The sequence below is a fragment of the Penicillium alfredii genome, assembly GCF_028826965.1.
Source record: "Penicillium alfredii strain IBT 34128 chromosome Unknown utg000012l_segment0_segment0, whole genome shotgun sequence".
NCBI lineage: Eukaryota > Fungi > Ascomycota > Eurotiomycetes > Eurotiales > Aspergillaceae > Penicillium > Penicillium alfredii.
In genome coordinates, this window is record NW_026622709.1 from 857,422 (window position 1) to 870,011 (window position 12,590).

General features: G+C 52.2%; 3 protein-coding genes across 3 annotated transcripts; 2 read left to right on the forward strand and 1 right to left on the reverse strand.

Moving 5' to 3' along the window:
* Positions 1 to 341: 341 nt before the first annotated feature.
* On the forward strand, positions 342 to 3,489 carry NUU61_009852 (uncharacterized protein; the record flags this gene model as incomplete). Its single annotated transcript, XM_056660377.1, has 3 exons — positions 342 to 575; positions 651 to 749; positions 856 to 3,489. 3 exons carry the CDS (start codon positions 342 to 344, stop codon positions 3,487 to 3,489), a joined length of 2,967 nt encoding a protein of 988 aa, XP_056506875.1.
* Positions 3,490 to 4,821: 1,332 nt separating this feature from the next.
* Positions 4,822 to 7,049, reverse strand: NUU61_009853 (WD repeat NOL10/ENP2 family protein; the record flags this gene model as incomplete). Its single annotated transcript, XM_056660378.1, has 2 exons — positions 4,822 to 6,770; positions 6,833 to 7,049. The coding sequence occupies 2 exons, from the start codon at positions 7,047 to 7,049 to the stop codon at positions 4,822 to 4,824; spliced, it is 2,166 nt and encodes a 721-aa protein (XP_056506876.1).
* A 437-nt stretch (positions 7,050 to 7,486) lies between these two features.
* NUU61_009854 (uncharacterized protein) lies at positions 7,487 to 12,104 on the forward strand (the record flags this gene model as incomplete). The annotated part of the gene is made up of 5 exons (XM_056660379.1): positions 7,487 to 7,528; positions 7,580 to 7,865; positions 7,937 to 10,717; positions 10,763 to 11,413; positions 11,467 to 12,104. 5 exons carry the CDS (start codon positions 7,487 to 7,489, stop codon positions 12,102 to 12,104), a joined length of 4,398 nt encoding a protein of 1,465 aa, XP_056506877.1.
* Positions 12,105 to 12,590: the final 486 nt, after the last annotated feature.

The window sequence follows — 12,590 nt, forward strand, 5'->3', positions numbered from 1 at the left end:
AGCGCCGTGGACTGTCTGGGTCGGTCTCCCCGTCGATGCGGAGAAGCTCCAGACCTGCTCCGAAGGTCCCAGTCCTGAGTCCATCCCAAACGATGATCGTGGAATCCTCCACTATCTTGCCATCGGTTGATTAGCGTCTCACATCCAGACTGAATCTGTTTTTCCCCCTCTGTTAGCATGGCCTGCACTGGGTTCATCGCGGTCCCGTTGCGCTCCTGATAACAGAATCCTGCGGTGATAGCCCTCGCCTCCACCAGCTCACGGGGTACGGTCTACTCCTGTGGCATTTGGGTTTGTTACCATCACTAACATAGCCCCTTTTCTTCGGCTAGACGCCCACCATGCATCAGCATCCTCGATCACCGGCGGTGCCATCGGCACCCAACGTCCCCAGACTGACGTCGGCTCGGGAGGACCTCAGAGAGCAGGAACTAGCCCCGAGCTCACCAACGGTGGATATAAGGACCAACACCACCAGGGGCTTGGGCATCGATCCGGGAACTGAACCTTCCGAGCAAACAAGAAACATGGCACCGGGGAAAGAGGCCATGGCCAAACTCAACCAGATAATATCGGTATGGGAATGAAGATCGCCACATCTGCCATCTTGCCCCAGAGTCCTGCTGATGGTGACTTTTTTTCTCCTGCAGAATTATCATACAAAGGCCGCTTTGATCGTTCTTCATTCGCGGATCGACCTGCCACCTTCCTTCAACAAGGGTTCTGACACCCCAAGAGTGAACCGCTGGGTATGTCTCACCCCCTCCTCGTTTCCCTCTACTCAAAGCCCATTGTTCAACCCATGACCCATACAAGCCACAAACTATCAGGCACTAATTCGCTGGACTCGTTTAGTTCAACGTTGAATTAGATGACACCGATGTTCTTCGGGAACCCCTGCGCACTTGGAGGACATGCGATGCGATCGACAACCGGCCACCACCCCTCATCATCGAAACATTCCTTGATCCCAAAGGTCTCACAAATAACCAGAGTTTGGTGGTCCTGGATGATAATGGGAAACGGTGGGATGTGCTGGAGTCGCTCGCCGCGTCTCGGGATGCCTCTGCTGTCAACCCATACCAGTCGGGCTCCGATGATATCGTTTTGGAGCGATGGAGGATCGAGTTGGGAGACTCTTCTGACAGACCTCCTGCCGATTTGGGCTCCATCTTGCCGACTGTGTATAAGAAAAGCATTGTCCTCTTCCGATCCCTGTTTACCTACTCTAAATTTTTGCCCGCGTGGAAATTCTCCAAACGCAACACTAAGTTGCGGCGGAGTCCTGCTCTACAGATCAAGTACCGCGTGGTAACTGGAGGAGCTCCTCCCAGTGACCCTCTGCCCGATCACTTGACTACTCCGTTATATGAGGGCAATACCAAGGTCGTGGATACATACAGCTTCGGAGTTACCGATTCCCCCGCCGGTCCCTTCTCGGTTCAAGTCACCTATCGTACTAACTGCGATTTCCGTGTCGACGATTCAGAAGCTTTGTTGAGCTCGCGGTTTATGGGCGCCGATGATGAGATCTTCCGTCCCTCGCTTCCTTCAGATGGCATTGAGCGACCCAACCCCGATGTTGGCTCTGTGCCGGTGGAGAAAAGAACCGTGGAGAATCCAGATTGCACGAGAGCGTACGGAAGCCTCTCAACCTTCCACCAAGTCGGCCCGACAACAGGCGCGAGCCCTATCTCAGCACTTCGTGCCGCCCGAGATACCGGCGCCGGGTCCCCCTCACCCTCTGATTCATCCTCCAAAAAGCTACTACCCGCTGCGAAGGTTGGCCCGTCTGGGCGTGCTGCTCAAATTGCGGGAGGAAGTGGTGGCTCGAACTTTGCTCGACGCCCATCAGTGTCCTTCCAACCATTTAAGGCCCCCCCTCTCTCTGCATCTCCTGCCGTGGCGGATTCTCCATTGGGAGCGTCACCTCGCACCGTATCTGCTCGGGCTCCTACAGGGACATCGGCAGAATCTCGAACAATGCCGCCTCCCTCGGTGGCAGCTTCTGCACGCCGATCTGCGGCTGTCACGTCTGAGCAAACGATATCATCTTCCAATTCAGCTTCTCCCAAACCTGCTCCAATATCCAGATACAGCAGCTCTTTCAGTCATCGACGTGGTCGACCTTCTTCTGGGGGGACAAACAGACTTGAAGATGACAACTCGAGTGGTAAAGCTAGTGCGACATCTTCAAATGCTCAGCCTGGGTCCGGTCTACTAGCAGAAGCCACGGGAACCAGTGCCGAATCAATACATGCAGACGATGAAAACATTTCCGAATTTCTGAAAATGCTCGATTCGAGGAAGGACCTGATGAACTTGTCTAGCTCCACGTCGCTTGAACCTGGTCCCCGAAAGGCCACGGCGACTTCGGCTGCTCTTGCTCGCTTCCAGCGCATGCGAGATTCCAACGCTGCTCTGTCTGAGTCGATGTCATCGTCCTTGCATCTGCATCGCTCGTCAACCTCTTCCAGCAAACAGCTGTCAGGAGTTCCGCCCATGGTTGCCGGTACTTCAATATCCACGGCGTCTTCACCTGGGAAGCCCATGTCCCCTCACACACCCCACACTCCCGCCATTCGATCTCGCTTGAGCTCCAATAGCGTTGCCGATGATCTTGAAACGGAACACGATCGCCAAAGAACCACGCGAATCGAGCACGACTCACCACTCGAAGAAAATCCAAGCGTCGAAACAATGCAGCGAGCCACTTCCACTGCCGCTGCTATCGATATTCCGACATCCCCGCGAATATTCGCCCCTGCCTATCGTCGTTCAAGCTCAGCCGCCCAGCGCCGACCACCCCCGCCTAGTGACGATGATGAGATCTTCCCATTTGGCATGCGCAGTGTCAGTCTTGGAGCCGAAGAAAGATTGCACATGAGTCTCAGTACGCTCCAGCGACAGAATGACACCGATACTAATTATCGGTCTCACCGAGAACGGCCATCGTCATCAGCAGAAGATCCCAGTGTTCCATCTGGGTCTACAACCGGTCCATATCGCGATGAGGCGTCGCTCCGGGGTCAAATGTCCCCTGGGCCAACGGTAGCGTCGTCTTCCTCCAATCCCCACGCCTACCAGCCCCGTTTCGCGAGCTCGCGTGGTCGAGGACTCTCGGGTGGCCCTCATTCGTTCGGCTCCGCATCCAGCAGTCTCGCCCGAGGTGTCAATATTCCGCCCCACTTGGCTGAGCGTGATCAGGATCGTGACGGCAATGCCAGCGGTAGCAACAGTGGCAATTCCACCATGGAGATTCGCCGTGGTTCCGGCCAGCGACCTGGTGCTGGTCGCGCTCACCCATCGCAAACGTCCTTTGAAGAAGAAGAGCCGTTGCTCTTTGCCATGAGCGATTTCGGTGCCTCTCGCCGCAGCTTAGAAGAAGGCCGCCATGGCAACCACGGTGGTGCCGACTCCAGTGGTGGCTCGCGACGTGGGAGTGGCAGACGAGGAGCCGGGCTTCCAGGCTTCCATGTTTGGTCATGAAGAGTCGAGTCTCTCATCCTGCTGTTGCCTCTTACATCTCTATATTCTTGAATTACTTGTGCCATTTATGGCAGGTGATAGTGGTATCTGATCTGCCACGTTTTTGTTTCGCTTTTTCTATACGCGTCCAGCTTGAATTGAGCTTTATCCGACGTCCGCTCCGGATTCATTGTCTGGTCTTTTTTTTTTTTTTCCCTGTTTTCAAAACTTCCCTTTGCTTTCTCATATGCCCACGGTTGACTGCTTTCATAGATTGAACGACACCAACCCATCAGATTGAGTACGGCGATGTGCATAGAACCTGGTCATTTTTCTTTCTCTCTGTTTTTTTTTTCAGCTTCTTTTTCTCGGCCTTTTGTGTCTCTCTCTTTTCTTCCAGGAGTTTTGGTCCAGCCTTGCTACTACACTGCACTCCCTACACGATCGATACGAATTGATGCCACCCCGAGAGTACTGGGTAACTTTTGCTTTATTGCTCAGCCCTTGGGTCTTCTTCTTCTTTTTCTTTTTTCTTCCCATCTGCGCTCCTTTATGACAGCATGATTCGTTTTCTCTTGCCTTGGGTTCGTTTATGATCTTGGTCTTTTGCGCGCGTGAAAGGGGTTTTTTATTTCTGTCGGCGTGAGTGTCATCATGAAATGGGGCCTTTGAATTCTTTGGTTTCGACCTGGGGGGCGGCTTTGGGTGTTTTATATCCTAGAGCGCGCAAGCTATATTTACCACTTTTGTTGATTTCTTTTTTTTTTTTTCTAATATACAGCTGGAGTCGTCAAGACGGCCTGGTTTTCTTCCGTTCAATGGAATATTTTTGATACTCTGCCTCAGAAGCTTGGACTATGCACTTGGATGTAGCTAGAACATATGGATTATTTGCAAGTTCGTGTCTATTAATTTCTGAGACATGGTATCATAGTATCTAGCAGAGCAGGGCGTGCTGGGTGACGCTGTCATCAGACAGACAGCATCCATGGGATGTGTCGAGGCTCCGATCAAAACCTCAGAGAACCACAATTTTCTTTTAGGTCCAAGTGGAATTGGATTTTTGTTTTTGGAAAGCACACCCGCCTCCAGAAATGAGAGGAAGGGGTTGTAAAATCCAACACAGGGTATCTTGGTGCATCTCACATCCTCTGGGCAGCTGAAACATTCGCGGAACACGAGCTGGCTGCGGAGCCAATGCGAGACAGCACAAAGTGATTGGCATAAGGCCGTATAGTGTTTCATCCAAGGACGCGAGGATGGAAACCACCCAGTTTGAGTAGTATACTCGAACAGAGCTAGGGTATAAGAGAGGAACGTGATTTGAAGTAAAGGTCCACAAGATCAAAAACATTACATCTTTCGGAAGGTATTCCCAGATGCGCTGCGCCGTTCCTTAGCTCGGAAGCTGCCTGAGCCGGTGTTATCGTAGCGCACCGCGGGTTCGGCCCGTTTGGATTTGCCGGCCGGATTGAAACTGATTTCCCTCTCGCCGACGACACCGCCCCGCCGCTGGGGCTTCTGTTTCGTTTTCATGTTCTGGGCGCGGGAACCGAACGAGCGATCCCGGGCAGAACCGGTATGGGTTGACGAGGATACCTGCATGCGAGGCGGCGGGCGCTTCGTTCGTCTGTAGTCTGCGGAGGAGATCTTGCCCGAGGACTGGATCTTCACGGGCCTTTCAGGCTCACTGTCGGAGTTGGAGTCGTCGGAGCTCGAACCGGGAACATCGTCGACCGCCTCTTGCTCGACCGCCGTTAAACCGCGCTCCTTTCTCTCGGAAGTCTCGGGGGCGGTGCTGGGGTTCAGCAGCTGGAATTCGCGGGAGGTCTCGTCGACAGCGAAGTCCTCGTCCTCGAACAGCTTAGCGAAACGGCTGTCGCCCAACACACCCTTGTCTGCGATCTCGGATGGAGCGGCAGCAGGAGCGTCGGCCATTTCTTCGTCGCCGCCTCGCTCCAGCACACGCTGGGCTCTCCGCCGATCCTTCTTCTCCTCTGCGTTCAGCAGCCTCTCGGCCAGTTTCTTGTTGACCTTGACGGCCGCCTTCTTCTTGCCGCGGATGCGGCTCTCGCGCTCCTTGTCAATCTTATCCTTCACTTGCTTCGCGCGCTCTTCTTCCCAAATGTATGGGTTGCTAATCAGTCTTGCCTCCTCATACAATCGCTGGGCCACAAAGTATCCGTGCATGTAAGGTCGCAGGAGGTTCGTCCGACCGATGAGGTGCTCCAGGTTCAGGTTGCGAAGCTGTGGAACCGTCAAGAACTTGAAGTTGTCGTAGACTGCGCCAGTCTGGGCGCTGCTGAATGCGTTCGGATCGTTGGGGTCCTCAGCCATCTCCTCGACTAAGTTGTCTAAGAACGAACACCACTTCGGAGCGGGTCCGAGCTGTGGGATGAAGAATGAATGTTGCTGTCGTCCTTCGTTGGCTGTCAGGATCATCCCACTGTCTTTGCACCAGGCCACCGAGTTGATATCGACGGCCGGCTCGACAGAGGTCCAAGGGCTACCATCGCGTGGATCCCAGATCTTGATGATACGCTTATCAGCCGAAAGAATCTTAGGGTCCATGGTTGCCTCACGCGTCGCGGACGAGGGCTGCAGGAACTTCAGGGTGTGGATAGGGAACCCGTATCCTTGATCCTTCTTCAGGAGAGGGACCGGAGACCGGAGATCGTAGAGATGAATCAGGCCATTCGATGAACCAGTCCCCAGGGTCAAGCCAGAGCGGTGAAACTCCAGCGCAGTAATTTCCGATCGAGCCTCGTCGGGGCCAGCCAGCTTTGGTGGCAGTAGCACTCCAGCTCGACCCTTGGCCCGGGAATCCCAGAGCTCGACTGTCCCTGCTGTTGTTCCAAAAGCCAACAGGTTATGACTTTCTTCCGCAATCGCACCCGTGTTAACCGCGCCTGTATTAATGCCACCCTGTAGAGTCCCGCCTCCGGCCGATGTAAAGTCATCACCGCCAACATCAACCTCAAAGCTCCGCATATATCGTCCAAGTTCCAAATTCAATCGGAAGACCTCGCCCATACCATCCTGGTTGACACCGACTGCAGGGACCAGCGCTTCAGTCGACTGTCGATCATAGACCAAGTCACGTCCATATCGGGGGAGCCGGGTCGTGTAGTGGCATCCTTGCGGGGTGTGGAATTCGAGCGAGCGGTCTGACTGCAGGTGGAGGGACTTGGAGTAATCGGATGACAGCAAAAGAAAAGTCGTGTTCAGTGCCACCGTATGGCGCGCCCAAGAAAGAGACAGTTGCGGTAAATAGTGGGTATGGATCTGTGGTTTGTATGTCCCTAGAAGCGATCTAGTTAAAATTTGCGCCGATGGAAGGAAATAGGGTTGCGTTGGCTCAAACCTGTGCTCATGACCCATTCGCCATCTTCACTTGCTCTGACACACTGACTCGCTTCCTCAAACTCAAAGTCTTGCAACAACTCAACACGATTCGCATATTCGGGATCGTCTTTCAAGCTGCGCTTGCGCCGTCTTGCGAGCCATTCGGGCAGTGGCCGTGCCGTATTTGAGCCCGAGATGGTATAGACCGGGACCTCGGACTGGTTTGACAGCTTCATGATGGCACTGAACAGTTCACCTCGCACTGTGAAGCTGAGCTGCGACCTGCCTTGGAAAGATCAAAAAACCATTAAAAAAAAGGCGATAAAAAGCGATAGGAGTCACGTGATAGCCCATCGCCATTGGTCCGAGCGTCCCCTTCCAACGACCCCGGAAAATGCGCCGGTCGAACTTCCTGTTGACTCGTCCCCTTCGTGCTGGTACATTTTCTTATCATGGCCTTCTCGTCTGCATATTGACATTGCCTATCTCTGTCTATGGCATCCGTGTCGCATCATGGCATCAACCAGCTGATATATCCTTGTTGATCTCCGCGCGCATTTGGGTCCCGCGACAAGTTTATGCAACCTGGTACTGGAAATGAGTTCCCGATTAGACGTTGAACGTTTCCTCTCTGTCTTGAATAGCATCCGGGGCTGTCCACCATCATTGAACCATGGACTTTCCTGGAGGCGCACCCACCAACATACATCTAATTGTAAGTATCTTGGCAAACACTAGGCGTGTACAATATTGACTCGGGCTTCAGGATGGCTTCTCCAATATTTACTGGAGAATATATACTGAAGAACCTGGCATTGTCAATCAGTCACCAGAGAGTCCGGCCAATGGCTACACTATTCTCAAACATCTCGGTCGTCTGAAAGACCTGGAGGCACGCTTGAGGAATTTGAACTGCCTTGCCTCATGTCCGAGGCGACTTGGACTTTGGGTTTTCTCCTCCACGCCTGAATTTGAAAGCCTGAACCCCCTTTACTTAAAGGAGGGTGACGAAGGATCGAGCAAGATTGTTGTTGGTGCAACCACCTTGAAAGGTATATGCCTGTCCCGTAACACCTCTATCAGAGCCTATCTTTTTTACCTTCTTACTGACTATATGACATAGTCTCTGCCTTGGGGAATATTACAGCGTCAGAGTTGGTCAAAAACCTCACATCAGAAAGTCAGACCAATGGTGCTCAATCTTCTGGACCGCAGAGGCCACAGCAGGGACAAGCTTCTTCTAGGCGCTCAGATGGTTACAACAGCTCTGCCGCTATATACGCCTCGTTTATGTCTGCGATAACTGCAACCCTCGGTCTTCAGCTCATTCGGCGCCACGGTGCTTTGCCGCTCGGATCACGTACCTTCTTTACTGCTGTGGAAAAGCCTGGCTATGAAAGTCCTCGCATCGACAATGAAAGTGTCTTTTCCAGGCCGTGTTTGACCACATTCAATATTCAATTGTCTTCGTCGGGGACATTAACTGTTTCCCCGCAAACAGTCTTCCAGGCTGGCATCGCACGCTTATACACTCCCCGAAACGACATTACAGAAGCCCTTGGTGTACCCCCAGATACCGACTTGTGGCTTTGTCCCAATGGAACTATTGCTAGACTTGTCACCCCTAATATTCACTCGTCGACCGTGCCATCTCCGAATTATGAAGCTACTAGCAATGTCCCTGAGAAACAAAAACAGTGGAAGCTTGATGTTTTACAGTGGCTAGCGCATTTTGGCTTACATGTTGATCTTGTTGATGAAGAGCCATGGGTTGAGGTGGAGGTGTGGGAACCATTCTTCGCAAGGCTGGCCGGCGAAGCATGGCGGCAGAGTGATGCTTCTACATCTGCGCTCCCATTGAAGCGGATGCTGTGGCCAGCGAGATTTTGCTTCAGAAGACTGGGCCCTCCAAATTCGGCACCGATAGCCCAACCTTCTTTTCCCAATGATCCTTTGGAATTCGCAGATCAATGGTCTTCAGTGGCAAACACCCTGGACCTAAACCGCGATGCTCGAAATATCCCCGTTGCTGAAGAACCTCGATCTAAGGATCTTGAAATGTCATCTCCAAAATTTGACAACACGGAAAATATAGAAAGTCTCTCCCGAATCGCGCAATATCCTGACTTACAAACCACACACCTCGTCTACCCAACACCTCCGGATGGTGCCACTGCGGTGGGTTTGAATAATCCCAACCTCCCAGATGCCTTCCCCGAGGAGTCCGACTTTGGGCTATTGCAAGCCTCACAAAGCGCCGCAATGAATCGCCCTGGTACGGACCTTTCGCCTGATCTTGGTCGAAATCCTGGTCTGGAGGTTGGCTCCGGCCGATATGATGCAAGTGATGACGAAGACCTCTTTGGGGACATGAATGAAAAAGAGTTTGGATCCAAAGGAATAACCGATGATGACTTCAACTTCTTTGACGATCCTGATCTCGAGGGCATTGATGATGATGCTGGAATTGACGATCCTGAGAAGGCTCCACACGATACTTTGGAAGCAGATCAACCTGAAGCGCAGGTTTTATCTGATGGCGATCCGCCTAAACAAGATCCTTCAACGTTCAATGATCTCGAGGCCGAAGAAACACATCTCCAGCAGTCCGAGGCACGAGATTCACCCTTTGATGAACTGATGGATCAAGCTGAACCCGCCCAGTCGACTCCAGATCGTACGGGCCAAACCATCAGTCCACCCTTAAGCCCCGTGGAAATCAAGAAAATCCTGTTTCCAGAACCGGGTCTAGACAATCGTGAGCATCCTAAGGACAATCGTCTTCATGGCCACTACCACCCTGTTGCCTTTGAAAAGAAATTGGGAGATTGGGAGCAGAAGTATGGAGCGACTGGCAAGTTCTGGTTTTCAACTGGAGGTGCATCGGGCGCTTCGGATCAGGCTTCCAACCCCATCCCCACCATCGGTCTTCCTCATCGCGGCAGACATGGGGCTACGAAGACAGGCCCCTCTCCGCAAGCAGACAAAGCCGGTTCCCCGTCAGCACTGACGGACAAGCGCTTTCGGTCCTTTTCGGCCTCTAGCAGTGACAGCGATGACAGCCGTAATCTGGTTTCAGAGCACGTACCAGTCCCGGTAGTCATACCATCATTAAAGCGAAAGCGTGTTCCTTCAAGCTCCGACATTTTGTCCGCTGTTTCTCCTGATAAGTCTCCGCTCAGCCCTGAAGCGATCTCGGGCTACAAAACAGAAAATCGAGCGTTTCTGGGCAATTTCCTCTCGAATTTCTCCGATTGGACTTTGGCTGGTTACTTCTCTGCTTTCCAACCCCAGCAACTGCCTGTACTTCTTCGACGTGAAGAACAGACTCAGATTGCCCAGTTAATGGTCGATCAAATCACCCAGTCCTCTTTCGAGCATTCTCTAGATGGCCAAATTGGCCTCTTTGATCTCGAAGGTGACTTTCCGGCATTGCGGACGTATCTTGACGATACAAGCTTGCTGGGCGACGTTGTAAAGCTTGACTTGAAGAAATACACGTCCCTAGAGGAACATAAAGCGGCAGCGTCGACACAATCCCAGGTAAAGGACACGAGGAACGGGTCTATTTCGAAAGTTGGAGCACCGCATGTGCGAGTCCGCCGTGGCAAAGACTTCTTAGAAGCGCTTCCGCCTGCCGTTTCTTTCTGGGAAACGTTTGGCCTTGAGCCTGCACATGGACCGAAGCATATCTCGGCCTATTGCATTCATCCTCACGCTGCAACGAAGACAGCAGGTGCATTTCTGGATCGCTTTGGTCTTATCTATCAGAGTTGCAGCTTCGGAAGTCATTCTCGAGGGGAGAAATCTATGTCATTCGAACAGGGTATGAGGCTGTGGGACTCAGAATCCTCTCGTTATGGCTTTATGATGCAATCTCTGAAGGGAATCCTAGAGGAACTTGGTATGTTTTCCCCGTAGCATTGATGAATGTTCTAACCTCTGACAGGAAATGACCTATTTCAATACCCGCCCTCCACGGACAATTGCGTTGTCTATATCATTAATCCATTTCCTCAGGCTGCAGCTCTGGCAGACATATGCGCGGCCTTTTGGCGCCTCTTCCAACAGTTAGTCGCAGATGCGGAACGTCGACAGGCTCGCCGGGTCAATGAGCTGGTTTTGCAGATCATCCCGATGGACTTTGTCACCTCGGAAGACTCGATGGTTGTCCCATCCCAGGCAGAATATCTGAATTTGGCACTGGAGGTCTACAGCCGATGTAGGCCGGATGATGCCAATTTTAACCCTCTGCTTTGCGCTCCGCCAGTCCTTCTTTCTGATCCTCTTCCGAAGGCCATTAACTTCCGTCTTGTCCCGGAAAAGGGCTCGCCCTTGCAGGACGGGCGGAGTCTCCACATTGCTTGTTCAAAAAGTCTGACCCAGCGCTGGATATCGGTGGCATGGTCGGACGGCTCTGGTACTCTTCAAAAGACCATGTCTTATTGTCTGCGCTATCGAAATTCGGGCGTTGCCAGGGCGGTCTTTGAGGTGCGCAATGAGATATGGGCCACAACCAAGCACATTCTAGATCAATTCCAGGCTCGGTGGAAGGTCTTGCTGGTGGCTACCGAGTCTATGGATCTGGATGACGTTGAAGGTAGGGTCCTGTCTGCGAGAAGCACCGAGCATGCGGCTAATCAAATCGTGCAGCATGGGCTAGTTTCGCAGAACAGCATAACAAGATCCGCCCGGGGTCTTTGGAATTGACAATCCTGACGACCAGCACCATTCCCGACTTAATCCTTGGGCCCCCAGTCTCAGCAATGTCGATGGCCGTCTTCAATCCACAATATTCTTTTACCCCTGTCTCAACTCCAAACCCAAGCGCCAGCATTGCCTCCCCAGAACAATCTGGCAATGCCGCCACGCCGACCAGTGGCGGGCCTGCCGCTTACAATGCTCTTACCCCAACCGACACCTCCCTTGAAACCGATTCGGAGTCTGTACTCGCCGATATCTGCGATGAGTCTTGGGTAGCCATCCTGTCTCATCGCCTCAACAGCTCTCCCCACCTTACCGAACTTCGCCCCGCGCTAGCTAGCGGGTATCTCCTCCGCCGAAAGGGCGCCACCGACAGCGAGGGCGTCTTTGCAATGGCGGTTAATCTCATCTACTCGCAGCGGCCACCCGCATCCCATGACAACATCCTGAAAGAAACTCTGGAAATGTACCGGGACCTGGCATCTCTTGCCCGGGCCAAGGGCATGCGCAGCGTGCAAGGCAATACGCTGCCTTGGCATGTTGCCACTGCTCTTCGCGCTCAAGAGCTACTTAGCTATGTCTTTTAGTTAGGGGAGGTTGTAACATTTTCCCGGCGTTCTGGTTTATTTAGGCTTTGTGGGGCAATGTTCGAGGCAGGTAGATATAGCATTGATAGCAATGCATTTCATCTATTTTCATTCAGGCGCATTCAAAGAAACAGAAACCGATGTTGTTTGGAAGTATCAGTCAAGGCCAGAGCCTGTCTGACCATTCATCATTGATCATATAGAACATAAACAGAGTGCATGTATATACTTGTTGACGTCACTCCAGTCATTTCATCAAAAAGTACACAGGAGAAAAAAAAAAAAAAAAGAAAAGCATCCCAGCCCAAAACTCCCACACAAAACTCCTGCAAAACATATATATCAAAACAAAGTATATCTAACATTTCACCCCAAGTCCAACAAAAAAAAAAGAAAGAAAGAGAAATTGTACAAAAGCAAGTCTTTGGTTTTTCTGCGCAGAACAATCATCTCGGCGCTCGTCATCATCGCAAAGTAGAAATTCGA